This window comes from Lytechinus variegatus, chromosome 3 (assembly GCF_018143015.1).
Source record: "Lytechinus variegatus isolate NC3 chromosome 3, Lvar_3.0, whole genome shotgun sequence".
In the NCBI taxonomy this organism is placed as follows: Eukaryota; Metazoa; Echinodermata; class Echinoidea; order Temnopleuroida; family Toxopneustidae; genus Lytechinus; species Lytechinus variegatus.
The window spans coordinates 14,734,211-14,761,933 of NC_054742.1; the positions used below are offsets into that span (position 1 = coordinate 14,734,211).

The window sequence follows — 27,723 nt, forward strand, 5'->3', positions numbered from 1 at the left end:
ATGAAGAGGAAAAATAAATAAAAGGGGAAAAAAGAAATGAACGAACAAGAAGATGATAATGATTGATGATATATTAAAAATTTCAAATAAGTTTTGGTAGTTTTTATAACATTATGATAATAATTTCCTATTTCAGACATACCTTCCGAGTACCGCCGTTTCTTTCCGATTGCAAGTCAGACGCTAGATAATCTCCTGTTGTACAGTGAGGTGTGTATCGTCAACTAAAATCATTACCATTAACTAAATGAATAATTATATATAACTTTGTAATGAAAATTTCAAGATGATGATGATGACAAGGATAATGGAAGAATAGATATAAGGGAAGAAAAAGAAGAAGAGAAAGATAAATACGAAGAATATGATAATATTAATACTTTCATAATTATAAGCTGTATCGTTTATGATAATTTTCCCTTTCAGACATACCTTCCGAGTACAGCCGTTTCTTTCCGATTGCATGCCAGAGGGTAGATAATCTCATTTTCTTCGGTTTTTTTGTTGTATAGATTAAGGTGAGTGTTGTTGACTGAAATCACTACCATGAACTAGATGAATATATGTATGTAACTTTGAAATAAAGTTTTCAGGATGATGATGAGGGGATATTATGAAGAGGAAAAATAAATAAAAGGGGAAAAAAAGAAATAAACGAACAAGAAGATGATAATGATTGATGATATATTAAAAATTTCAAATAAGTTTTGGTAGTTTTAATAACATTATGATAATAATTTCCTATTTCAGACATACCTTCCGAGTACCGCCGTTTCTTTCCGATTGCAAGTCAGACGCTAGATAATCTCCTGTTGTACAGTGAGGTGTGTATCGTCAACTAAAATCATTACCATTAACTAAATGAATAATTATATATAACTTTGTAATGAAAATTTTAAGATGATGATGATGACAAGGATAATGGAAGAATAGATATAAGAAGGGGAAGAAAAAGAAGAGAAAGATGAATACGAAGAAGATGATAATATTAATACTTACATAATTATAAGCTGTATCATTTTTATGATAACATTATAATGATAATTTCCTATTTCAGACATACCTTCGAGTACCGCCGTTTCTTTCCGACTGCAAGTCAGACGCTAGATAATCTCCTGTTGTACAGTGAGGTGTGTATCGTCAACTAAAATCATTACCATTAAACATAACTATATCACTTTGTACTGAAAACATCACAGAATGATGTTGAGTGAATAAGTAGAGAAATACAAAATAATAATCAATACTAATAATACTGATTATAAGAGGCAAAGAAGAACAGAAGAGGAAGAAGAAGAAAAAGAGGAGGAAGAGGAAGAATGAGATGTTATTAATATTTGACGATCTATCATAAATTCATATAATTTTGGCGTTCAACGATTAAAGGGATAGAGCCTCGTCGATCTGGCGCTGCACAGTGGCTGCCGGGCCTACGATCAATTTGGCAAAGCAAATTTTCGGAGTATATAATTTCATCTCTATTCGAACAATAAATTATGGAATTTCATTTTCATTTAAATCAACTGTTTTTGTGTATTGATAGATAATTTCCAATAATATTTTCCGAAAATCTGAACACAATTATAAACAGCGTCTGAAATACACTTAATTTCTGAATAAAAAAAACTATAACTTCTTTGAAAAAGCCTTGTTATTATAATCAATCAATCAATCAATCAATGTTTTTCTTCTTTTACCAGATGAAGGCTCAATGGAAACTTAATCATTTACAGGCAGCCCTGAGGAGAATAAAAATGGGAGAAATTTCATTCAGGGCTGCCTCTAAGCAGTATGGAGTTCCATTTTCCACTCTGAGAGACAAATACCACGGGAGAAGTTCAGTTTATGATGCCCGCCCTGGTCCCAAGACCTATCTTACCAGAGGGGAAGAAAATAAACTCGTAGAATGGGCTAAAGGAATGGCTCGCATTGGATTTGGGCAAAACAAAGATGGAATCCAAGATGTAAGAAATAATTTAAACACGAATCATTTTTATACAGTGCGTATCAAAAAAAGTTTAAACTTTGAAAAAGCCCTGGGAATTACAAAATATACAACATGTGGATAATCTTTTCACATATTATTTGGGGTTTGGGTCTAATGTGTCCAATGAAAGTGAAAGTTTTGACAGAATGGCACTTGAGTGAGCACTGTCCATTTTTGTAAAGCTCACAGAAATCTGTTTGCGCAGAAATGCCCGTTTTCACGCTGTGTCAAGGGGAAAGGGCGAAATCAAACTTACCCTGCAAAACATTTCTCATATATATCCCTTGCACTTTTAGTCAATTGAAACAAAATGGATACATTCAAGCATTTTGTAAAAATTTTGCCACCCAAATTGAAATTTCTACACCTAGTAAGCACAACCTTTTGTGCCGACTGGATCTGCGGACATAACTGATTCTGAACAAAAGTTTACATATATCAGACATATCCAGCATTTTTTTTTCAATAAGTTTTTTTTTTGGTCATTCAAAGTGGGTTTCCATTTCATTCTTCATTTAATACACTTTACCCAAGCTGAGTATGATTACCAAAATGTCACTCAAGTAAATTACAGCTCAGTGCAAACCAAACATCGTCACGATGGCCTCGGTGTGTTGGGAGTGGGGTGGGGCTCAATGCACTTTTCGAAGTTTTATGGGCAAGGAAACAGTTAAAAAAGGTAAAAGATATCTTCAAATTAGTTGACTGGCTAAATTCTACATGTTCTTCATGATTAAGGACTACTTTTATTCGCATAACTATTTCAAAGTTCTTCGCAAATCATTTTTCACTAACTTTTCAAAAGTAAGTGGTGCTCACTCAAGCGGAATATTTTTGACAGTTATATCGTCATTATTTTGCTTAAATGGATCTGTACCAAATTTGAAATGTGAAGAAAAAAAATCATCAGGATACTACAAATTTATAATTTTACAGGATTTTTTCTAAGTGTTAACTTTCTTTTATACGCACTGTAGTAGCTGTGTATACAGGTAACCTAATTGTGCCGAAATCATTCTAAACAACAATTTTATATATCTAGACATGTTGCATCCTTATAAATTTATAAGGAAGCTAAGGTTTTTCTTCTGTATTGATTCTTCGCTCATTTTACATGAAATTATAATTTCAAATTAAATCAATCAACCACAAACAACAAGGGCCGGGCAAAGCGGGAGGGTGCTTCAGCCCCGTACCCAGTGGCCAAACTACGGGTGGGCACGTGCCCCCCCATCGGCTAGCAAAAAAAGACGGGGAAATAGGAGTAAATAGGGAGGAAAAACAGAGGCATAGTAAATTTTGTTGATGGCCTATGACATTGTGTTCATCCTGGTGCTCACAATTTCTGTTTAATAAATATATAATCCTGTTGTATTAAAACATTGTTTATCTCTTTTTTTTTGTAGGTCTGAATGTAAAAAAAGTTCAGCTCGCGCTTCGCGCTCGCATCTGTTTAATGACACAGTCCTTAAAATGCTTCTATTAGGTCGCTATACCTGGCAATTGAGAGCGCTTCGCGCGCCCAATAAGTGACTCAAAACTTGTGGTGGTGCCCCCTTAATGCCATGACCCACGGTACGCCACTGCCCCTACCCACTATTGACATGACAAATATCTTCCCGATTGTCAACATCAATTATTGTAATAAAATGACCATTCCTCCTTGACTGTGTTCTTTGTAGGCTGTGAAGAAATTTCTGGACAAGGAAGGACGCAAAACACCATTCATTGGAAACAGGCCAGGAGAAAAGTGGTGGAGGGGCTTTAAGAGGAGACACAAAGATCTCGTCTTTAGAAGACCTCAGGTCATTGGGAAGGAAAGGGCCGTCGTGTCAAACGCTCGCATCATTAAGTGGTTCGACGAATTCAAACAATATATAAAGGATCAGAATGCGGAATCGATTCTGTCGGAGCCGAGGAGGATATTCAACACAGACGAAAGTGGTTTCGCCCTTGGCGGCCGCCAAAGAGATCGCGTCTTGGCAGGAAGAGGGGAGAAGAGAATAGCTGAATTCAAAAACTCCGACAAGACTCAAGTCACAGTGTTGGCGGCAGTATCTGCAGATGGCGAATACCTTCCTCCAATGATAGTTTTGCCTGGACGGCAACACGTGGACAGGGACTATCAAGGAGCACCAAAGGGAACCCTCTTTGCAAGAACGCAAAACGGATGGATAGACGCCGGGAGTTTCTTCAGTTACGTTGCGAATGTATTTCATCCTTACGTACTCCAAAAAAGGATACCTAGGCCGGTGCTCCTATTAGTCGACGGTCTCGCAGCACACCAGACCTTGCAAGTTGCTAGTTTTTGTAGAGAGAATGATATAATCCTGTATCGCTTTCCACCTCACGCAACCCACATCCTACAGCCTTGCGACTTAACGGTTTTCCGATCCCTTAAAACGGAGTGGTATAAGGCAGAAAGAGCATATCGGTTTGAAAATCCTGGAGATTATGTCACGAAATCTACCTTTGCAAGGGTCTTCAAGAAAGCTTGGAGTGAAGTCACAAGAAAGCCCCACGTTGCCAAGAATGGGTTTAAGGTGGCTGGACTGTATCCATTCACAACACAATACAACACCGACATGGTGAGACCTGCCACGATCTTCAGCTTTCCCGTGATTCCGAACAGGAGAGCTCAGCTGCAAACTCCCAGCAACCGGCAGCTCCTCTTAATCAACCATCAATCGACGGCCCATCACATGAGAGGAGTTCTCTTCACCAAACAATGTGTGATGACTCGCAAAGCTCGAGTCCTCGACCTCCGTCTTCTCCACCTACATTTGCTGGTCCATCGTGTCCTAGCACGTCTCCATCGCCTCCACCTACATTTGCTGGTCCATCGTGTAGCACGTCTCCATCGCCTCCACCTACATTTGCTGGTCCATCGTGTAGCACGTCTCCATCGCCTCCACCTACATTTGCTGGTCCATCGTGTCCTAGCACGTCTCCATCGCCTCCACCTACATTTGCTGGTCCATCGTGTCCTAGCACGTCTCCATCGCCTCCACCTACATTTGCTGGTCCATCGTGTCCTTGCACGTCTCCATCGCCTCCACCTACATTTGCTGGTCCATCGTGTCCTTGCACGTCTTCATCGCCTCCACCTACATTTGCTGGTCCATCGTTTCCTAGCACGTCTCCATCGCCTCTACCTACATTTGCTGGTCCATCGGCTGGCTGTTGCCCTCGGACTCACTCACCTGTACAACCAGCACCACGACCGACGAACGAAGATTTTGTAAGTCCAACCTTGGATCAGTTTATCCAGTTTCCTGTCATCGAGGTTTCGGGTGATAGGAAAAGGCGATTAATACTACCAGAACCCATATCATGGGATGGTACAATCGAACAATTACGTGCGAAACAGCAGAAAAAAGAAGATGACGAAGAAAGGAAAAGGAAAAACAAGGAAGAGCAGATGAGGAGAAGACTTGAACGAGAGCAAGAAAGGGAAGAAAGGAGAAGGCTGGCAGAGGAAAGAAGAAAGGAAAGGCTGAAGAAATTAGAGCAAGATAGGCTAAAGAGGGAAGAACGTATCAAAAAGATAGAGGAGAAAAAACGAGTGAAAGAAGAAAAGCGCCAAGCAGAAGAAAAAGGAAAAGGGAACAGGAAATAGAAAGAAAGAAGAAAGAAGAGGAGAATAAGAGGATTGAAGAACCCGTCATGAAGAGGAAGAAGAAAAGGAAAAATAAGTTGAATAAACGCCAAGCAGAGCAAAGAAGCGTTCAGCAAGAGGATGGTAAAAAGAAACAAGATAAAGAATCCGTCATGAAGAGGAAGGAGAAGAGGAAAAATAAATTGAAGAAACGCCAAGCAGAGCAAAGAAGCGTTCAGCAAGAGGATGGTAAGAAGAAAAACGATAAAGAATCCATCATGAAGCGGAAGAAGAAAAGGAAAAGTAAATTGAAGAAACGCCAAGCAGAGCAAAGAGCCGTCCAGCAAGAGAATAGTAAGAAGGGAAGAGAAGAAATGAGACCGGAAAATCAACAGACACTACAAAAGATAGAAAAGACAAGCGAGAAGAGAAACGAAAAGGAAATAATAAAAGAAAAAAGAAGGTAACAGGAGGAAAGGTTAAAACCAAGACCAGACATACAAATGAATACGAATACATTTGTCCAGAATGTTTGTCACCAGGAGAAAGAAATCAAAGATGGATCGGATGTGACGTCTGTTTCAGATGGATACATTCATCATGCACAAGATTGCATCTGCTAAACGATGAAGATATTTCAAACATCTATTATCAATGTAGATTTTGCGCATCGGAACCGTGATTGCATTGATCTTTTATACAGAATCTCAAATTTACACAACACAATAAACCACATGGTCATTGAAGCTAAAATGATGATTGAGGTTAATCCGAAATAATCGATTATTATCCCTGTCATATTTAAAACAAATTCAAGTACATGGATCACAATATTCTGTAAATCATCTTCTGATCAATATTAATTCTAGCCGTTACTGATTCAGATATATCGTTAAAAAACTTATTTAACACTATTTACAGAAATATATCTTCTATATACCACTTGACAGAAGACCTGAAAGTGAAATTGATCATTTAACTAGTGAGATTATGTCGACGATTGACATTCCGTTTTCTCTGTTTCTTGTATTTTTTTTATTACTAATGGTAGATCGATGAATCTATACTGCAACTGATTTTGGATATGAATACTCCCATCAATATCAACCTTTGTGGTAAATGATATCACTTGCTTTAATATCATAATAATTATCAAAGGAGCGTAGTATACTTTACGGAACAAAAATAAGAGGACAAGGATTATTTGGAATGTATAGCATATGGAATACATGTATTTTTCAACGTTAAGGCATACATACAGTAAGAACATAATTATTTCATCAAAGTAAAATCAGTTAAGTCGTAATTTCTATAGGCTTATTTAGTTCTTTACATGATTTGTAAATGTGTCGACATTTATTTTTGAGAAAAATTGACATGTTTTAACTTTTCAATTGGCGGACAACATCATGTCTGCATCCATTTTGAAAATTGTGTGTAAAACGATTCCGTAGTTTGCATTTTTAAACTTGTTTTATCAATTCTGATTTAATGAAATTGCATCTTCCACTTTGTGATGACATGATTGAAATGTGTTAACAAACGTGTTTAAGCAATGTTTTTCCTCTGACAAACATGTAGAACGTAAAAGTGGTTTTCCTAAATAAAATCAGATTGGTTCATACGGAGCAATTAAGGACCATGAAGCATATTAATGTTGTCAATAATTAACGTCCTTTATCAATATTACTATTGTTTATTATATTATATATCATATATACCTATATTTTGACATGCATTTCTTAATGAAATATGTTATAAATACATTTCCTGCCCGTATAAGCAGGGTAAAGGGAGTTTCCCTTCCCCAGAAAGTTTTGAAAACTGTTTAATCTTAAATGAAAGCTACCACAAAGGTACAGTACCAAATGTCTTTTATAGTTTCACTTTGGAAAATGCAGAATCGCACATCATAAGCTCGGTTTCTTCGCTCAGTCGTTTTTTTTTTCGAGTTTCTTCATAATTGTATTGTCTCGCTGGAAATGTAAACATCTATTACGATAATATTTGGTATTGTTAATAGACATATTCTTGTAGAAATCGGGTCATTATAATTAGGTTTTGATATTTTAGTTTTATGTTAAATTGTTGTTTTTTACATTATGTTTTTAACATGAGTGATGATTCATAACTTTGCTTATACATATATGTGTATATGTATATCTTTAAATTTGGCAAGTGCGGTGGCATTAGAAAAAAGGACAGTTCTGCACTCTTGGGTAAAATTTCGAAACTTTATAATTATATGCTTTATTTTTTTCTCAATTGATTGGGAAAGTTTTTATTGAAGAATATGCTCATTTAGGAATGATACATACTGTAAATTATTAATTACATATCTGGTTGACATGGTTTTATCATAAAAAAAGATCTGTTTGAATACACAATAAAATTCAATTCAAACGTTTGAACAAGATTAAATTATCTCGGGCGCATTATTTTCGTCTCTTATAGTATACATTTACTGAAGTCAAATATAATAGAGTGCCAGTTGATCTTGAGCTATGTGTAGGCACACGTAGAAGTGAGTGACGAAAATGTTTTTGTTTATGAGTGGTGACAGTGTTGAAAAGAATTTCATGCTCATTTATTGGAGAATCAGGATAGGGATTTGAATAAGAATAGAATGGAAAAAAGAAAAGAGAAAATAAAAAAGGGCGGAAAACGAGAAGAAAAAAAATGGATGTAGGGGATGCATGCAACATTGAGATAAGGGAATTAAAGAAGAAAAAATGTGTCAATAAAATTAACCGTAAACTAAACTGTATGGAAGAAAATGAGAGTTAAATTGGCATTTAATTCAGGAGGAGATAATTGAAAAAAACTAAGGGGGTGCTAAATGGAGGAGTGAGAAATTTGTCGATTATACGCCTACTGCCATGGGCGTCGATCAATAATTCAGATTGAAGGGGCAAAATTATGAAACAACATTCCAATGGCGCTCGACCACACAAAACAAACAAACTCACCCAAAAACACTCTATATAGGTATATATATATATTATATATATATATATATATATATATATATATATATATATATATATGACTCAAGAGAAATAAAAATGAGAGCGCGAAGCACGAGCTGAATTTTTTTTAGTGTAGTCACCTGAAAACAGGAAAAAGTACCCTTTTAGGACTCTTTGTATAGTGACTCATATACTCTTACTACACAGATAATTTGAGTGCCAAGATCTAGCTGAAAAATTCTTTATATTCTGACCTAAAAGCTTGATATAGCTAAGCATTTTTAAATGATTAATTGATGTGTATCTAAAAGAACAACAGATGCAAGTGCAAAGTTTTTCACATCTCGATCTGAAAGAAATTGACAGGTTACTAGACGTTTTCAATAAAGAACAAGATAAAAAACGATTTGCAAATCAAAGCGGGAGTTCTTATTAGGTTTAGAACTGCCAAACGGGACATTCTAGTTAATCATGGAAAGTACGGGTTTCTGCTAAAGAGATGAGCGATGCGAGTGATTACTGTGTAACATTACATTTACAATTTTATTTTTGCACATCCAGAATTATTGGGGGGGGGGATATATACATTGATGGGGCGCCCCCCCCCCCCCCGATCGACGCTGCTCAAGTTTTTTTTATTAACCGAGCGTGCATCACGAGCGCGTCCGCTGAGTGAGCGGGGTTAGGGCAGTGGAGAGCGGTAATGGGGCAGGCGCAAGGGGTGCCGAAAACGGCGAATCACACAGCGGTGCTTTGAAGACATATAATTATTATCATATGAGACGATTTTCCAGCATTTTTTCTTTCAGATGACATATAGAAGTAAGGATATCGTAGCTATTTGAATGAAATATAAAGGAAAATACGTAAACTGAGCGAGAATTGGGCAGCGTACGGTACGTCATTTCCAGTGTTTGATTGGTGACGTTAATTTTCGATCGACAGCTGAGACTTCGTTTGACTTTGCCTGCGGAAAGGTAAGAATTTCACAAAAATTGTTGATTTTTCAATCGCCTTTCATTAATATTTGAGATCTGGGTACCGTATATCTGTCTTTATTTCATTATGTTTAGGGAAAAGTTCGTTGTTCGACGCCTTGGAAGGTTCAACTTATTTTGCTCCCCCTCTCCCTAACCTGCGGTAGATCTACGCTTTACCTCCCCGACAGTTTCCCGAGAAGTAAGGAACTATTCTCGGCGAGACGACACACCCAGTGACCCGGGTGTCCTTACAGTTTATCTTTTTGAATTTTTTTTTGTCTTTGGAATACACTAAAAATATGAATTTAATACTTGTAATCATCTTCTATTTTGTTCTTTATAATACTTCCTAACATTTTGTAGAATTTGTACTAAAAATTGATGAAACTTCGATTGTAATTTTTTACAAATGACTTCCTTAATTAGGGAGTTCGGTGACTTTTTGAAATCTTGAAGAATCCCAACAAATTTGATATCATTGGAAAGCTTGTGAAATAAGAAAAATAATGATGCCTCTATCAACTCATTGTCTGATATATTGACGGAGATATTCCAATTTACAGGGGGAAATATGCAGATTTTTATTCTGTCAAAAAGAAAATTAAAATCTTGTTTGAGACAGTTGCTTTTAAAATGAAATCTTGAAGGAATCCCAACAAATTTGGTACCATTGGAAAGCTTGTGAAATAAGAAAAAGAATGGTGTATAAATCAACTCATGATGTCAAATATTGACAGAGATATTTCTCTTTAAATGGGAGAATGTGGAGATTTTTTACAGCAAAAAGTAGATTTTCATAACTTACACAAAATGCAATGAGTGGGACTGTATAATACTTTTTTTAAAAGTGCAATGCACTGCTATGCGGGGCAAGGCATGCCCGTGAATTATACATCATTTTTTTCATAAAACTTCAAAGTTTCTCATGGTATAGGTTTCTATAGGGTTTTTCCTCCTCCTTTAATGGCTTCACATTTGTTTTATACATTGGTGCACAGACAGATACAAATTCTGAAAGTGGCATTTTCACCGAACTCCCTACCTTACAAGCCTTGAAATAAGCACCTGTGAGCCAGGGGCAAATTTTTTTTTAAATTGCCCCCGGCTCACGGGCTTTTTACAGGAACCGGGGGCAATTTTCTGGAACCAGGGGCAATTTAAAACATACATATATATAACGGTGAACCACACCGCAAATTTGTTTATAGTAAGCGCAGCTCCTGCAATTTTTTAATTAGTAAATGAATAGCATATGCTAAGTATTAGGCTTATTCAAACATTTAAGAAATCAGATTTAAATGTTTAAGTGTTCTGACACCCTCACTCCACATCCCCTTTACAACCACACACACATGGGCTTATTTATTTTTTTGTCTTTAATGAACCATGATCAATGAACCCCCCCCAAAAAAAAATAAAAATATATATATATAAATAAACGAATAAAATAAAAAAAAAAAAAAAAAGAGAGGGATGGAGAAAGAGAGAATTCAGATCAAATAATAAATTTAGAAAAAAAAATAATTTTTAAGGTTTTTTTTATGGTTTGAATTATGGGAGTGGGTGAGTGTTTGTGTGTGATTGTGGCTGTGAGGTGCACTTGGATTGCATATAAATTATGTTAAAGAAATTAAGAAACAAAATCAATAAATAACTCAGTCTATTCAAATTCCAGCACATAGCCACAGGCTATATACATGTATTGTAGGTTCACGTACCTTAAGTTTTTCACAAGTTATTTGAAAACGCAGATCTCCACAGAAAATGCCTTTCATTCTGGGAGAGTCTGAATTCGGTGAAAATGTATTCATTAATAACTTAAATATTCATCACAATGAAGAAATCATAAAGTTTTTTGACAGTTTTCAAAATTGAACATGAAATCTAAACTCTATCTCAAACGGAAAATCACCATCACTTAGGCCATTACTGATAGAATTCTCACCCAGAGCTCTGGCAGACATGAGCTCAAAACTGGCTTGCTAACACCACACTCAAGTGCACGCGGCGTCCTCTTATTTTTTTTTTTAGATGGAGCCTTGTTAGATTTATTGTCTGATATTTACCCCTCTCCAGGAAAGAAATTAAAAAGCTACAATTCACAACTATAAGCTAAGTTATTTTGGATTATTAAAGCTCCGTTTTGACAAGCAAGGTCGGCGACTGTGAGGATAAAAGACTTGCACATAGTATGTGCTGTGAACAGGGATTTATCTCCTGTGCAATTCGAATTACTATATCACAGAATTGTGATATCCCGACTGGAAACGTGTGCATTAGAAATTGCACATGGTGAAGTATGGAAAAACCGCTACCGGAAGAACGCACGCACATGTATTACAGGAAAAAAAAGACGGACGTAGCTCACTTTTTATGGTACAGAAAAAAAGACGCACTTGGCAATTTTAAACTGTTTATCGTAAATTGAAAGTTATTTGATTTTGGCTTCACAGATATTTAAATTACATGTATGATATGGCTTCACTGCTCACTCACGGCGGGCGCAATTACCTGGAAAATATTTGCGCCCGGTCGTCAAAATTTTGATGATTTTGGGGCTTCATGGGCGCAATTGATGGCGTTATGAGCGCGAATTTGCGCTCAGCGCCCACTTATTTCAAGGAATGATCAGTAGGCCTAGAGCCTAGCCCTAGAGGCGCACAGCCAATAATATTGGAGACTGTCTCTAATGTGGGAGATTATCTCCAAACTCCAAAGCAATATCAGAGACTTTTATAAAGAATTTGGGTATCCAATTTCATAGTCTCCAATTTTGGAGTCCAATTTCAATTGTTTACATTTGCTGCAAAAGGATTAACTTGGCGGCAAATAAAAATGTGATAAAGCAGATTCCTCATGAAAAATTACCCCTTTTCACCGTCTACTTTAAAAATTCACCATCTAGACCCTACTTTTGTTTTGATAAGGATTTTTGTTGTCAGTCACACACAAAACAAATGGGCTTCTGACCTCAGTGAGTCAAAATCTTGGGTAGAAAAAATCATGCTTTTGCAGAGCAAGTCTCCAGTGTGGGAGATTGTCTCCCCTATTGGAGAGTCTCCCATATTGGCCATGCGCCTCTACTGATGATCGTCCGGACACACAACAACTGGGTACGGTATACGGCAATCCTGTATTTTAGGGGTCTAAATTATTATAGGTTTGCCCGGATTTACCTTCTCGTTCGTATCAACCAATGCTTGTCACCCGACCCTCTTTGATTTTCTTTAAACTCGCTCCAAATGTTGCCCCAAGTGTCTGACAGAAAAATCTGAAATATTTTGCCCCAAGGTCAAATGGTTGCTAAGATATGGCCTCCCATAGCAACCAATGCGCACACAAAATTATTTTAAATAAAATTGCCTATTTTTGATTGACTACTGCAGCAAAGTTTGATTGATTACAGTCTTCATTTTAAGTAAATTGGAAGAACTTTTAGGTCTGAACATGTAGAGTATACTGTAGTGCGAACCTGTCAACCGGATTTCACACACGAGGTCACCGAAAATGGCGTTAAGCATCTGTGTCAATGATTTCAGAAGCATGTTTGGAGGCTCATAAATCCAAAACTAGCTTAGCTTAGAACCAAATATTATGCACATTTATAGACTTTCAGATACTCAACAGAATTACAAAAAATTGACCCAAGAGTATGTGTCGTTTTCCTGTAGGGCGCCCTCAAAGTTGGATTTTTTGTCAAAAGATGCCAAGTTCAAGGTCACGGATCACCCCCCCCCCCCCCCGTCCCATCGAGGAGGGGGACCAATTTCTGTGTTTTGATAGACATTTACCCATATTTTCAAGTGTTACTTGAGAAATTTTGCTACCGGAATGTTTAGGGGCTGATTTGCGCATTCCAATATGGTCATAAACGCCCTAAAATTGATGACACATGTATGCTTTTCAACACTTTTCAAATTGTGATAACTCATTTAGATGAAGAGCCAAAAGACATTGATATCTTCTGTGATGATAGTCTGTAATTAGTATTATAAGGATATATCTTCAAAAATAGTTTTTATTCTTGGTAATGACCTTGAAAACACACCCAAATCTCAATAAAAACAGTAAATTGGCTAATTTTCCAGAATCATATGGCATTCATATGGTGTTTACATTGACTTTCAAATGGGTGTCATTTCAATACAAAGGGTGAGCTTAAGCCAAAACTTGAAAGACATGTTCAACTTTTGGTCTACTTTGAGCAACATGAAATATTTGAACTCAAAACCATATCATTTGACCTTGAAATTATTCCAAATATAGCTATTTGTTGCTTCATAAGTAGCATATTCAAATCGCGCATACAAAATGTACATTGTACTTTGCAACACATTTCAAAATGGATTTTCTCATAGAAAGAATACCTGATCAGACTGATATTTGCAGTACTAGTAGTCGGTAATGAGTTCTTGGAGGATCTACAGCAGGGCTTCTCAAACTACGGCCCGCGGGCTGGATCCGGCCCGCAGAGCTTCTCAATACGGCCCGCGAGACTCTGCTGAGTTTTTTAAAATCACTTTTAAGTCACAATATGAAACATAGCTCAATATGATTACATTGTGTATTGATGAAACCTTAATAAACATGATAAAAGTAATGGCAGTCAAATAAATTTCACTTTATACAAAGTTTAGTGGAGTCTTTTCTGTCTGTTCGATCGACTTTCTTATTAGAGAACCAGCCTGTTCTCACCACGCTTGGACCTACATACAGGTGCGAAAGTGCATATTCCACGATGAACATTTTAAAGAACTAACTCATACTGAACCACCTTGTCTTTTGACCAGTGAAAATTTGCACCAGTGCTTTCATCTGGTAATTTCACCTTTTGTGCCAAGGTTTAAGCAACTTGTTGGTGACAGACAGTGTCATTTTTCCCATTGAAAGTGATTAGGTGACTGACACCCTTATTAGAGTCTACAACAGATATGCTCTATTATTCAATCTACTTTGACTACACAAAATATTGTTACTTCAAGACATCTGTCTCCCCAATTATATATTATATTTATTATTAATATTAACTCTCGCTGTAGGCCTATTTTCAAAACTTTTCTAATTTTGCCTTCGTTCCATATGAAACTGTTATAAATTTGTTGCATTAAATGCTCCCAAAGTAAGGGCCAGATTGCACAAGAGAGCATATAGGACCCCGAACGCAATGATCTTTGCGCTTCGCGCATATTTAAAAAAAATATCTTCACCCTGGCCCTTTCAGGTTTACTTTGAGTCTCATCTGGCCCTTCACAGAAAAAGTTTGAGAACCCCTGATCTACAGATTAAGGACCAATTCTCTCATGACAATGACCTTGAAAATACAGCTAATAATCATGAAAATCACAATTTTCATTAGTAATCAAGTGTTTTTAACCTCACTCATGTCTTGATAGAATAGTTACCTAAACTGTAGATTTTCCAAGTACTCATTACAGACTACTAACAGGGGCCGCGGAACGGTTTTCAAAGTGGGGGGGGGGCTGAGCCAAAAGTGGGAGGCTGACCATGCTAAAAATCACAATTATATGGTCATTTTTACGTTTTTGTACATGGTTTTGGAAAAAAGGGGGGGCTGAAGCCCCCCCGGCCCCTGACTAATACTGCAAATATCAGCCTGATCATGTATTCTCTCTATGAGAAAAATCCATTTTGAAAAGTGTTGCAAAGTACAATGTACATGCGCGATTTTAATATGCTACTCATGAAGCAACAAATAGCTATATTTGGAATAATTTCAAGGTCAAATGATATGGTTTTGAGTTCAAATATTTTATGCTGCTCAAAGAAGACCAAAAGTTGAACATGTCTTTCGAGTTTTGGCTTAAGCTCGCCCTTTGTATTGAAATGATACCCATTTGAAAGTCAATGTAAATACCAAGTAACACTTGAAAATATGGGTAAATGTCAAAACACAGAAATTGGTCCCCCTCCTCGATGGGACGGGGGGGGGGGGGGGGTGATCCGTGACCTTGAACTTGGCATCTTTTGACAAAAAATCCAACTTTGAGGGCGCCCTACAGGAAAACGACACATACTCTTGGGTCAATTTTTTGTAATTCTGTTGAGTATCTGGAAGTCCATAAATGTGCATAATATTTGGTTCTAAGCTAATTTAGTTTTGGATTTATGAGCCTCCAAACATGCTTCTGAAATCTTCAGAAGGACATTCAATGTCTGGAGAAAACACAGCGTAGAGCAGTACGGTTCATCTGTGGGGACTACAGCTCTCGAGAACCAGGTTCGATTACCAATATGAGAAAGAATCTCAACCTGCCTACTCTTGCCTCAAGACGCCAAGTCCTGAAACTTACATCCTACTTCAAAGTGGTCGAGGGGTTGGTTCCTGCCCTTCCTGTTGATAAATTTCTTATTAAAGCAAAAAGTTGTAAGATAGTTTGGCAAGAAAGATGGAATAAAATTAACTCAGCACTGAAAGAGTTGCAACCATCAGTGTTACCCACATATAAATGTAATCTAGGGAGACAGGAAACTGTACTCCATCGTCTCCGTTTTGGAGTCGCTGGTCTTAACCAAGATCTACATAGATTAGGGATCCATCGAACAGGGTTTTGTGATACATGTCGTGAGGTAGAAACTGTCAGACATTATCTTTTACATTGTCCAAAATATATAATTGAAAGAGCAATGCTCCTTGTAGATTTGAATGAATCACAGCCTGGACAAATAATGGAGTATTTTAAAAAAGATGATCCAGGGATACAGAAAGCACTTTTACGTTTCGTTTCAAGAACGAAGCTTTTTAGTAAGGAGTACTATTTTTTATATTGTATTGTTTATTAAGAAATATGAAAGGATATGATTGTACAAGTCTAATGTGAAAAGAAAAAAAAATATATATATATACAGTGCGTATCAAAAAAAAGTTTACACTTTGAAAAAGCCCTGGGAATTAATAAATATACAACATGTGGGTAATTTTTTCACATATAATTATGGGTTTGGGTCTCATCTATCCAATAAGAAAAAAGTTTTGACAGAATGTTACACATTTGAGCACACCCCATTTTTTGTTCTCAGAAATCTGTTTCGCAGAAATGCTTGTTTTCACGCTGTGTCAAGGGGAAAGGGCGAAATCAAACTTACCCTGCGAAGCATTTCTAATAAATTTCCCTAGCACTTTTAGCCAATTGAAATAAAACGGATACATTCAAGCATTTTGTAACAATTTTGCCTCCCAAATTTGAAATTTCAACACTTAGTAAGCACAACCTTTACCCTTTTTGTGCCAGCTGGATCTGAGGACATGACTGAATCTGAACAAAAGTTTATATCAGACATCTCCAGCATTTTCCACTAATTTTTTATCATTTAAAGTTGGTTTACATTTCATTTTCATTTAATACTTGTTTCTCCACACTTTTCCCAAGCTTGGCAATGATTAACAAAATGAAAATCAAGCCTAGGCCATTTCATGTAAATCACAGCTCAGTGTAAAGCAAATATCGTCACGATGGACTCGGTGTGTGGGGAGTGAGATGAGGCGCAATGCACTCTTCGAAGTATTTTGGGCAAGGAAACAAGTTTAAAAAGGTAAAAGATATCTTCATATTAATTTTACTTGCTAATTTCCACGTGTTCTTCATGATTAAGGTCTACTTTTATTCGCATAACTATTTCAAAGTTCTGCGCAAATCATTTTTCACCAACTTTTCAAAAGTAAGTGGTGCTCACTCAAGCGGAAATATTTTTCGACAGTTATATCGTCATTTGCTTAAATGGATCTGTACCAATGCTAAAATGTGGAAAAATCGTCAGGATATTACAAATATATAATTTTACAGGATCTTTTCTAAGTGTAAACTTTTTTTTGATACGCACTGTATATACATAATAATGTATGATATAATATATACAATATGTTCTGCACATTACTAACAAAGCCCACAAGTGTTTTCGCCTTGTTGTTTAAAAAAAAAGAAACAAATAATTTTAATGTTAAACCCATCTGTAAGCACAGGTACACTAGCGCCCCCTCGTCTATGCATGGGTGACCTAGGCATTTACGTCCGAAAAATCGGCACAATGTACCGTGCTGATCGGTATGATTGCATCTTGAAAGGACAGGGCAAGCGCAACTAGTTGGAACTGAGCTGAAGCTAGCGGTTTGTTTTTGGTGAAGATTTGTTTATATGCCATTTTGATTAGAGGAATGGCAAACTATACCATAATATCCCTTTTTCATATTAGAAGGATGCACATGAAAAATATTTCACATATGTATACATTATTATTGGTAATAATTTTATTATGTGAGAAGTGAAATTTTTATTAATAGAGTAAATGGCGACAATAGTCAAATATGACTAATCGCCACTCAAACCAATATAAGAAGAAGAAGCACGAGAGAGACGGCACAAAGCCGTAAAAACTCCCGGGGGGGCCGCTTACATTGACGAGTGGATACCATGCGCGACCAAAAAATCACGTAAAAAGGATGTCTTTTTCACGATAGGGCACGTGGTCGCGCATGGTATCCACTCGTGAATGGAAGTGGCCCCCCCCCCGGGAAAAAACTGGAAAAAATGTCAATTTCTTTGTTTCTTGAACCTTCCTGTAATCCCATTTCCAAATTTCATGCTAAGACATCAAATTTCTGAAAGTGATTGTGAGGTTGTGATCCAAGAAATGTGAATGTTTCTTCCTCCTACGCTGGGAAAGACACAGATCATAAATTGATAAGATGTACTGGCATGACTGATACTACATGTATATCATAGTTTGCAATGTAATGGCAGTGCTGTGTGTGTGTACACTGTGACTGTGAGGTGAGTGAGTGTGTAAATGGCCAATATTGTCGGGACCATTCTTTCTTTCTAACATTTGTAGATGAATTGATCAAGAACAGCAGATTTCCGCATACCGGTAATCTCTTTGGATACTTTAAAATCTTAAACTTACTTAGTTTTTGTTTCTTCGTACCTCAAATATGCATGTAAATGTGAGAAGATTTTTTTTTTTTTTTTTTAGTCCAAAGTTGGGGGTGCGGTTAATACACGGGTGCGGTAATAATACACCGTTACTTACGGTACTAATAAGAAATAAATGGAAACTGTATGGAAATACCAAAATCGACCTAGAATTTTTTTAGTTCAATCTGAAATGGCTGTCCGAGGTTTTTTCCAAGAAAATCACATATTTTTTTCAAATTTGGTTGCTCAATCATAATAATATTAGGAACATTTTAACAAAGATTTTGTGAACTAAAAGTAAATTAAGGTTCAATCTTAACTCAAATCGTTAAGTGTGCAGATTTGGGTACCACCATCATACTTTTTTGAAGACCTCTGCTTGCAAAATGGTGATTTCTTAATGCTTGTGGAAGAGTTTGGATTTTCCTCGAATGGACGCAAAAGTTAATCAAATTTGCCAATGTTTTGCAAATATTTTCACAAATTGAGACCTAACCTTGATAAACTATGACTAGTGTAGGTAATTTTAGGGCGCTTTTTCTGTTGGTATATAAGATTTTCAAGATATTCTTTAGATATTGAAGGTAAAGAAGGTAACACGCAAAATTAGGTCACACCACCATAAAAGTTCTAGCCCTAAATCATGTAAACAGGCTAGAACTTCATTTCTGACATTTATACATGTACATTATTAATTTCATTCTTTAACACACATAAAAAAAGAATATTTTTAGAAGATGGGATGAATTTGTACATGTAAATTTTTGTAATGTTTTAAAGTTCACCATCTTGTCCTCTTTATTATTAGCTTAGCACTTAGCACTTAGCTATGCTTTAAGACATGCAAATAGATGGCTGCAACATCATGCCACCCTCTTTATGCTCGTCAGCTTATGAAATGAAATAAGTAGACCAAAAGAAATTAATACATGTAAATAATGTGAAAAAAATTGCTCAAATCTCATGAATAGTACCCTAGATATTTTGAAATTGGTCTCAGAGTGGTTTGATATTTGACAGCAATTACTTATTTTAGCTGCATTACAATATTGATACTTGGAGTGTGTGTTTGACTGAGAAGTGTTGATCTTAAAATCAAACAGTGTTCACAAGAGATGACTGTACATGTATGGTCAGCATTCTCAGTGGTATGTTTGTTGTAAAAAAAACAAAAAAGTAGGAATTCAAAATTTGTTTGGATGTAGATTTTCACTCGGAAATATACAAACAAGAGTGGGATTTAAAACATTTGCTTAATGATTCATCAAGCCTGAAAGTATTCAAGCAAATTGCAGGCTAACCAGCAATGTTCATATGAATGGAAAAATCAGAAAAGTTGACTTTCAACAATTTCTACAAATTCAGAGAGAATCTGTAAACCTTTTATGTATCCTGTATTGTGCATATTTATCCTAGATTGACACTACAAGTACAGTTTGAAGGCCTTAAAAGTAACATGTTCTTTATTTGGTGTCCTTTGCAGATAACATCTTAAATAGACGACCCAGGTATCATCTATACAGGAAGCATTAAACAGACTCTGTACTCTTAGTACTTTTTGAAGGGCCTTAAGGAAGTATATCAGACAGAAACACCATGACGCTGCAATGGACCTTTGTGGCAGCCTTCCTGTATTTGGAGGTTTTTGCCCTGATACTCCTGATGTTCCCATTCATCAAGCCATACATGTGAGAATAAAATACATATTTTTAATTAATATGTACTTCTGAAGAAAAAATTGTAGTGTGAAATATGTTTTGCTCTGTGTACTTATAACAGTTCTCGAATATACTGTAATTGCAAAGCAAAATATTGAGTAGAGAAGAACTGTCTAATTTAACATTCAGTATTCAGCATTCTACTAATCAACCGCAATCCCTGTCTTTCAGTCTACATGCCCTCTTACATTAATTGTTGTGTAATGTTCACATGAAGCTTCTTTTTTTTCAGCATACAGTAAATTTTAGTTTATACGTGAAATTACAGCATTAAATGTTGGTACTACCAAGCCCTAATGAATTACCCTGAAAATAACAATTATATGATAATCTATATCTTTATATAGAAATGGGTTTTTGTTTTATAAGCAAATTAATAAAAATTTGCATTGTGATTGCTCTGTCTAATGTAACCTCAATACCATTGGAGGCATATTGTACCGGTACTTTACCAATAACAGATTTAATTATCCCTGCCTGTTAATGATTCTTCTGACGCAAGGAATTATGAAAGACATATAGAAGTGATGCTTCACTTTTTGTCTCGCCTTCACCTCTAATCCAAATGTCCTTCGTCCATCCGTCACAAACATGTAATGACACTTAACTCCACAAACGTAAGTCGCTTTTCAACCAAACTTGGATGGTAGATGGACTTGGGGGACCTGCATGCTATGCTGCAGTCTGAGGTCATATGGTAAGGTCAAAGGTCATTTTCAGGTCAACGTTAAAGTCTACATGCAAGACTCTCTTACGACACCTAACTCCACAACCGTAAGTCGCTTTCCAACCAAACTTGGATGGTAGATGGACTTGGGGGACCTGCATGTTATGCTGTAGTCTGAGGTCATATGGTAAGGTCAAAGGTCATTTTCAGGTCAACGTTAAAGTTTACATGCAAGACTCTCTTATGACACCTAACTCCACAACCGTATGTAGCTTTTCAACCAAACTTGGATGGTAGATGGACTTGGGGGACCTGCATGTTATGCTGCAGTTGGAGGTCACATGGTAAGGTCAAAGGTCATTTTCAGATCAACGTTAAAGTTTACATGCAAGACTCTTATGACACCTAACTCCACAACCGTATGTCGCTTTTCAACCAAACTTGGATGGTAGATGGACTTGGGGGACCTGCATGTTATGCTGCAGTTGGAGGTCACATGGTAAGGTCAAAGGTCATTTTCAGGTCAACGTTAAAGTTTACATGCAAGACTCTTATGACACCTAACTCCACAACCGTAAGTTACTTTTCAACCAAACTTGGATGGTAGATATACTTAGGCGACCTGCATGTTATGCTGCAGTCAGAGGTCACATGGTAAGGTCAAAGGTCATTTTCAGGTCAACATTAAAGTTTACATGCAAGGCTCTTATGACAAGTGTTATTCCATCCCAGTCATTACACAATGAAGTTTCGATATAATTCTCTTGCGTGCCATCGCAAATTACAATATTTCTGGTTATTTTAATATGTGGGTGAGACACAAAATTGCTTTTGCCTTGTTATATAATACAGTGTAGGTATCTCAATTAGTACTGTAGCCGAACCGAACAGAAGTTCACTGAACTTGGTATTTCCGAACTGGACCGAACTGAACACAAATGCTTGGTTCGATGGTTCGGTATAAAATGCCATGCACATTTTCAAAGTGCCATTGATTACAAATTGATTTGAATTGGGACTCATATAGAATAATAAACATTTTTATTTGTTAGTGATCAAGCACAATAAGAATTCCTCACAAAATATTTTAATATCCAAATTAAAACCATCAATTGGCCTCGTCTTTTAATTGATTCTTAACAGTTTCAAATTTTTTATAACATGAATTTTTTTTTCTTCATGAAATTGGAGGACATTTGAAGTTTATAGTGGGTGAATGTATGTGGCCATATTAAGTCATCATTGTTTTTGTCTCACTTGCATAGCAGAGTGAGACGATAGGTGCCGCTTTTCCGACGGCGGCGGCGTCAACATCAAATCTTAACCTGAGGTTAAGTTTTTGAAATGACATCATAACTTATAAAGTTTATGGATCTGATTCATGAAACTTGGACATAAGAGTAATCGAGTATCACTGAACATCCTGTGCGAGTTTCAGGTCACTTGATCAAGGTCAGAGCTTATTTAAAGTCATGAACTTTGGCCAAGTTGGGGGTATTTGTTGAATTACCGTCATAACTTTTGAAAGTTTATTGGTTTAGTTCATAAAACTTGGACATCGTTTTGTATTTAATAAAAGAAAATGGACAAGACATGAAATTCCTTCCTCATAACTGACAAAGTAATAGTAAAATTGAAATGTCCAGTCTATAAGGAATGAGGGGAGAAATAAAAAAAGATCAAAAAGTCAAAGCAAAGCAAAGACACCTCGATCGCATTTGTGAAACATTCCAAAAATGAAGTGTTTTTCCAAAGTCAATATTTTCTAAAAAGTGGTTTAATCTTTTCAATTACTGAAAATAAAAAGATAAATTTTTCAGTTCCATCCTAATCCTGAATGATCGACGCCGGGTGATTTCACAACACTAAAATACACAGTCCCATGTATGTTGGAAATGTTTAAGTCACTTAGCGTCAATCTTTTAGGGCCAAGAATGGACTGATAATTTATCTTTGTAGAGTAATTAATTGATCATATTAAACCACTTATAAGAAAATATGGACTTTGATTGAAAAACATTTCAAAGTTTGGAATATGAATTTTATCAACTTCAGTTGAGTGGAGGTGATCTATCTTGACTCTCGTAGTTCAACATACCCAATCATCAGTCTGATCGGGGTAGCTGTGTTTGCTATTCGTAATCGATCACAATCATATAAACATTAAATAATCCTGAAAAATATTGTTCATTGAAATTCTGTTACTACCATCATTCCCTCATATTCATTTTTTTCTCTTTGGTAACTTTATTGAATTTGAAATGAAAGTTAGAAAGGACTTTTTTACTTTTTTGAAAAGAAAATAAGAAATTTGTTGCAGCAATTTTTATAACCATTCTTTTTAAAAAACAAAATTTGTTTCAAGTATGTGACAGACATTGCTAACGACAAGTGTTATGTAGTTCAGGACTATCGACCTTTTTTAAATGTTTTTTAAAATTTATTCATACATTGCCAAACTATGTAAACTAAAATTCCCGAACTCAACCGGACCGAACCCTAACATGTGGCCTTACTTGCAACACTAATCTGAATGTTACTTTGGAAAGCAATGCTGTTTAAACAAAATTTCATCTACTTTTTAAGCTTCTTTTGTATGTAATGATTTAGATTTGTTTCTCTCTGTATTATCATAATCAATGAAATATGATCCTGACTAGCATGAATAAATCATGGTAAAAATTAACTTTTATTTTTAATTTTCTTTTTACATATGATTTGTTTGTTCACTTTATAGGTGGCAGAGATTCTTTCATTCTGGAATAGTGAAGTCCATCACAGCTTATGCATACATCTATTTCAATGTTTTTCTCTTCGTCCTTGTCTTGCTTTTCCTTGGTGAGTATACAAATTGAGCATTTTCCAATAATTTGCATATTATATTCATCCAAGGATGATTTTGCTCTGACATTTGTTATAGAATTTAAGGAGGTCTAGGTGTGTACCTTTCAAGATAATCATGTAATTTACTATATGTTTGTTAAGTATGCAACTTGAAAGATAAATTGATGGTTGTTTTTTTATAAATAAAATTATACAGTTGAGGCCAGAAGTTTAACCCTAATTCTCCGGGGGGGGGGGGGGGGGAGGGGGGAATGGCCCCCCTCAACAATTTTTGTGATATATCCGCTGCGCAAATTTTTTTGACCTAGCCGCTCACTGACTTTTTACTTTCAAGTCTCGCACAAATTTTGAGACCAAATTTGTGATGCCTGGGTACGCAGTTACGACATTACGCAACATCATGTAAGTGCATGTCAGAATCAAAATTGCTCATAAACGTGATTTCATGTACAAATCCAATGCAAATTGTGTATTTAGCCAAAATTCATCATTATTTCTACCGTTACTGATTGAACTTAATTAATTTTGCCTTGTGTATGATCAGAATTAAGTCTGGAACGATTTCCATTGAAAAAACAATAAAAAACAAAAGTAAAAAAACAAAGAAATACATGAGAAATATAAAAAACAATAAAATAGATAAGAAATTGGTCTTGGTACCAGAATTTTTTCATTCACAATTGTTAGGAATGCTTAAAAGAATATTTTCACAAAAAAGTAGCATTCTAGGAGCTTTATTTAGTGAATCAGAGCAAAAAGTAATGTATGATTTCATGAATATATATATTAGCATGATTAATTCATGTAAAATAAAAAATATATGAATTCAGTGAAATTTACCAATGCAACTGCAGATTACGTCATTCTCTACCATCATGCAAATTTTTGTTGTGATTGCGCAATCCGCGGCGGAGATCTCAAGGGGGGCCATAATGCCCCCCCTCCCCCGGAATGACAAGAATCATATACCCCGGGAGATTTAGGGTTAATACACCCAGGAAATTCAAAGAAAAGTTGACACTTGCCAAACATAAATTTCACTGTATTTTATAAAATATTTGTGCTATCATGACGAATTTGATAGTAAACAAATGATGTCATGCCCCTTCATCACATTGCTTTGGTATAAGGAGCTGAAAAATACTTTGGTGTCATTTTTTTCGCAAAAATCTTCGTTTTTTTTTACAAATTAAAAATAAAAATTTGACAAAAGCATTTCATATTTGTGCTAGTTACTTCTATACGCAAACATTTCAGATAACACTTTTTGTTCAGTGGTGACATATGATAGAAAATGTAATATAAATCATAGATTTGACATTTATATATTTCTATGAAACGATCTTTGAAAATATCAATAACAAATAATAAAATACATTTGGCATGAATATTACTTTTTTCTTCAAAGAAGATTCCACCTGAAATATACTCAATAATATATAATCCCAATGGCATCCCAATCATGTAAAAGAGCTTAATACCCTCTTTCATTTTATACCAAATTCGTCATGGTAGTATTTTTATTTCTGAAGATATAGTAAATTTTACGATGTTTGGCAAGTGAACAAGTTCACTGAATTCCATGGGTGTTTGTAAACTTTTGGCCTCAACTGCATGTGCTAGTGTGTAGATCAAGACATCAGAAATATACCAATTTTTCTATGGTTCACTCATGCCCATTTCGGGTTACAGTTCCACAGAGAGCAAGTTTTATCTACCTTACAACTTTGAATTGAATTGCATAAATTCAAACCAAAATACAAACAAATTAATGGTTACATAATAAAGAACTGAAAAACGGCAGGTTTGGGACCCCAATGAAGCACAGCTTGTAATCAGGGGCCCCTGCATATGATATTTTACTCAAACATGGAATAACGATGAGTAAAAAAAAAAAAACTACTTACAAGGTATTTAAAGATCACAACAGAAACGTTACCCACATGCAAGCATACACACACTCACACAGACAAACACATTCGCACTCCAAACATGTCACCCCTAGGTGCAACTAACAACTGGTCTTAAATTTATCAAGTAGTTATCTATGACATAATTTATTAAATCGAGACTGGGTACTGCTACTTCTTATATCAGCAGGATACATATTTTCATTCTTTAACACAAATTGTTCTGAAGGATTTCAACGTAGCATTAATTTACTCTACTCTTCATAGTGAGAAATATTTGATATTACCTTTAAATCTGCATTATTAATTCAACCTTCTCTGAAGTAGAATAATTGCCTGTGTTGTTTAGTTAAAAAACAAAGTTTGACATGTCAAATACTTATGACTGGATCGCAAGCTTAATCCAACTTCCAGCCAATCTGACAGCTTAGTTGCATGACGCGTATATGATATACAACGCGCGTACGTATTAGTAAGCGCCATTATCTCAGTTAAGTTGCTATGGCAAAAAGCGCATTTACATAAGTGAGTCGCAGACAACATGGTAGTCGGATCGCAAGGTGTGCAGTATCGAGGCTTATGACTACCTTGCAATTCATCTCTACTCAGTCGCAAGCCAGTCGTAGACCAGTTGGGTAGTAAGGTGTGCGGTGGCCTTAAAGCAGACTCACTTGTATCTGACCCCTTTCTCATCTACTTCCTTTAACTAGATGAGTGGAAACCATCTTAATGTGGAATGGAAATGCTCAGGAGTTTTGGAAGCGATCATGAGTGGTCTTCCAAACCCAAAAACCACCTCGCGATGTTGTTTTCAAGACTGCTTTGCCTTGTTAATTTGGTTTTAAGCTTAGGTGAGGACACAACCATTCTTTGAGAAGCAACCTTCGCATGGAATACGAGAGTGTGTGCTTGCTACTCAGTACACACTGTAGAATGCCTACACTGCCATTTCATATTTTGTTTGAAATACATGTATGTGATACTACTAAAAGCATTCCCGTAGCAACAAGACCACTTTATGTGAAGTGGTTCTGGAAAATAGTTCAGGAGATAGTGATGAGGACACCATCAAAGCGATCTTCTGAACTGGTTTCCTAGACTGGTTTATTAAGGGAAGAAAATAGATGGGGTCTTTGTCATAGCTTGATGTGGTTACTTGTTCGTTGTTGAGTACTGCTACCAATATGGAATAAAGGTTTGGATTGTATTTAAAAGAATTGTGTTTCTCTTTCTTTTTGTTAGATTCTGTGAGAGAAGTGAGCAAGTACACAGATGCCAAAGAAGAACTTGATATAGCTATACCGAATGCAGAGGCCATCCTCAATATGAAGCTTTTTAGAGCACAGAGGAACTTTTATGTGGCTGGATTTGCTTTATTCCTCTTCATGTGAGTTTTTTTCTTTAAACAAAAGACAAAAGGCTGTAATTAATATGATTTTATAAAGTTATATTAGAATTAAATTTAAAAAAAATTATATATATGTACAGTGCGTCCCACAAAAAGGAAAGCAAGATTTATCGATGATTTATCATAACTTAATCACAAAAACAATAGACAAATGACCTACCATTTTAAAGCTTAGAATCTCCTCTTTCATCTGGAATTACTTAAATTATTTCTCATTCACGCATGAGTGAGCAAAAACAATTTGAAAAGGGATTCTAAAAAGTCACTTGGCGGGCCGTATCTGGGTTTTTTAAAAAGAAAACCACATTGTTAAAAAGTTCAATATCTGGTCTTTAATTTGATACCTCAATTACAGAAAATGGTCAAGGAATAACAAAGTTGTAGTTATTTGAAATAAGGCTTGAATTTCAATAATTTCATAAAATGAAGAGGTTTTACAGGCTAGCGTTCAAACTCACTCGACGCTCCGTTTTGTTGACGATCAGCCATGCATTAACTCTTTTGTTACCGTGTGATACATTGTAGCTTCTGTGGGAAACTGGTAAAAATATGTTTATTCACTGAAATTATGGAAATGCAAGCATTGTTTCGAGGGATCATAACTTTTTTACTTATTGACCATTTTTAGTAATTAAGGTATCGAATAAAAGAGCAGATATTGAACTTTTTACAGTCCTTCACGTTAGGCCCGTTTTGAAAGTCATTTTCGATG

General features: G+C 35.9%; 2 protein-coding genes across 2 annotated transcripts; both read left to right on the forward strand.

The window, feature by feature from the left end:
* The first annotated feature begins 1,754 nt into the window (after positions 1–1,754).
* On the forward strand, positions 1,755–19,959 carry LOC121411967. The gene is made up of 4 exons (XM_041604878.1): positions 1,755–1,964; positions 3,670–4,575; positions 4,620–5,552; positions 19,948–19,959. Exons 1-4 carry the CDS (start codon positions 1,755–1,757, stop codon positions 19,957–19,959), a joined length of 2,061 nt encoding a protein of 686 aa, XP_041460812.1.
* Positions 9,437–26,975, forward strand: LOC121410297 (B-cell receptor-associated protein 31-like; the record flags this gene model as incomplete). Its single annotated transcript, XM_041602291.1, is given in 4 exon segments — positions 9,437–9,531; positions 19,948–20,152; positions 23,587–23,687; positions 26,846–26,975. Coding segments are annotated over 3 exon segments (323 nt in total), but the record flags the coding sequence as incomplete, so codon positions are not given.
* Positions 26,976–27,723: the final 748 nt, after the last annotated feature.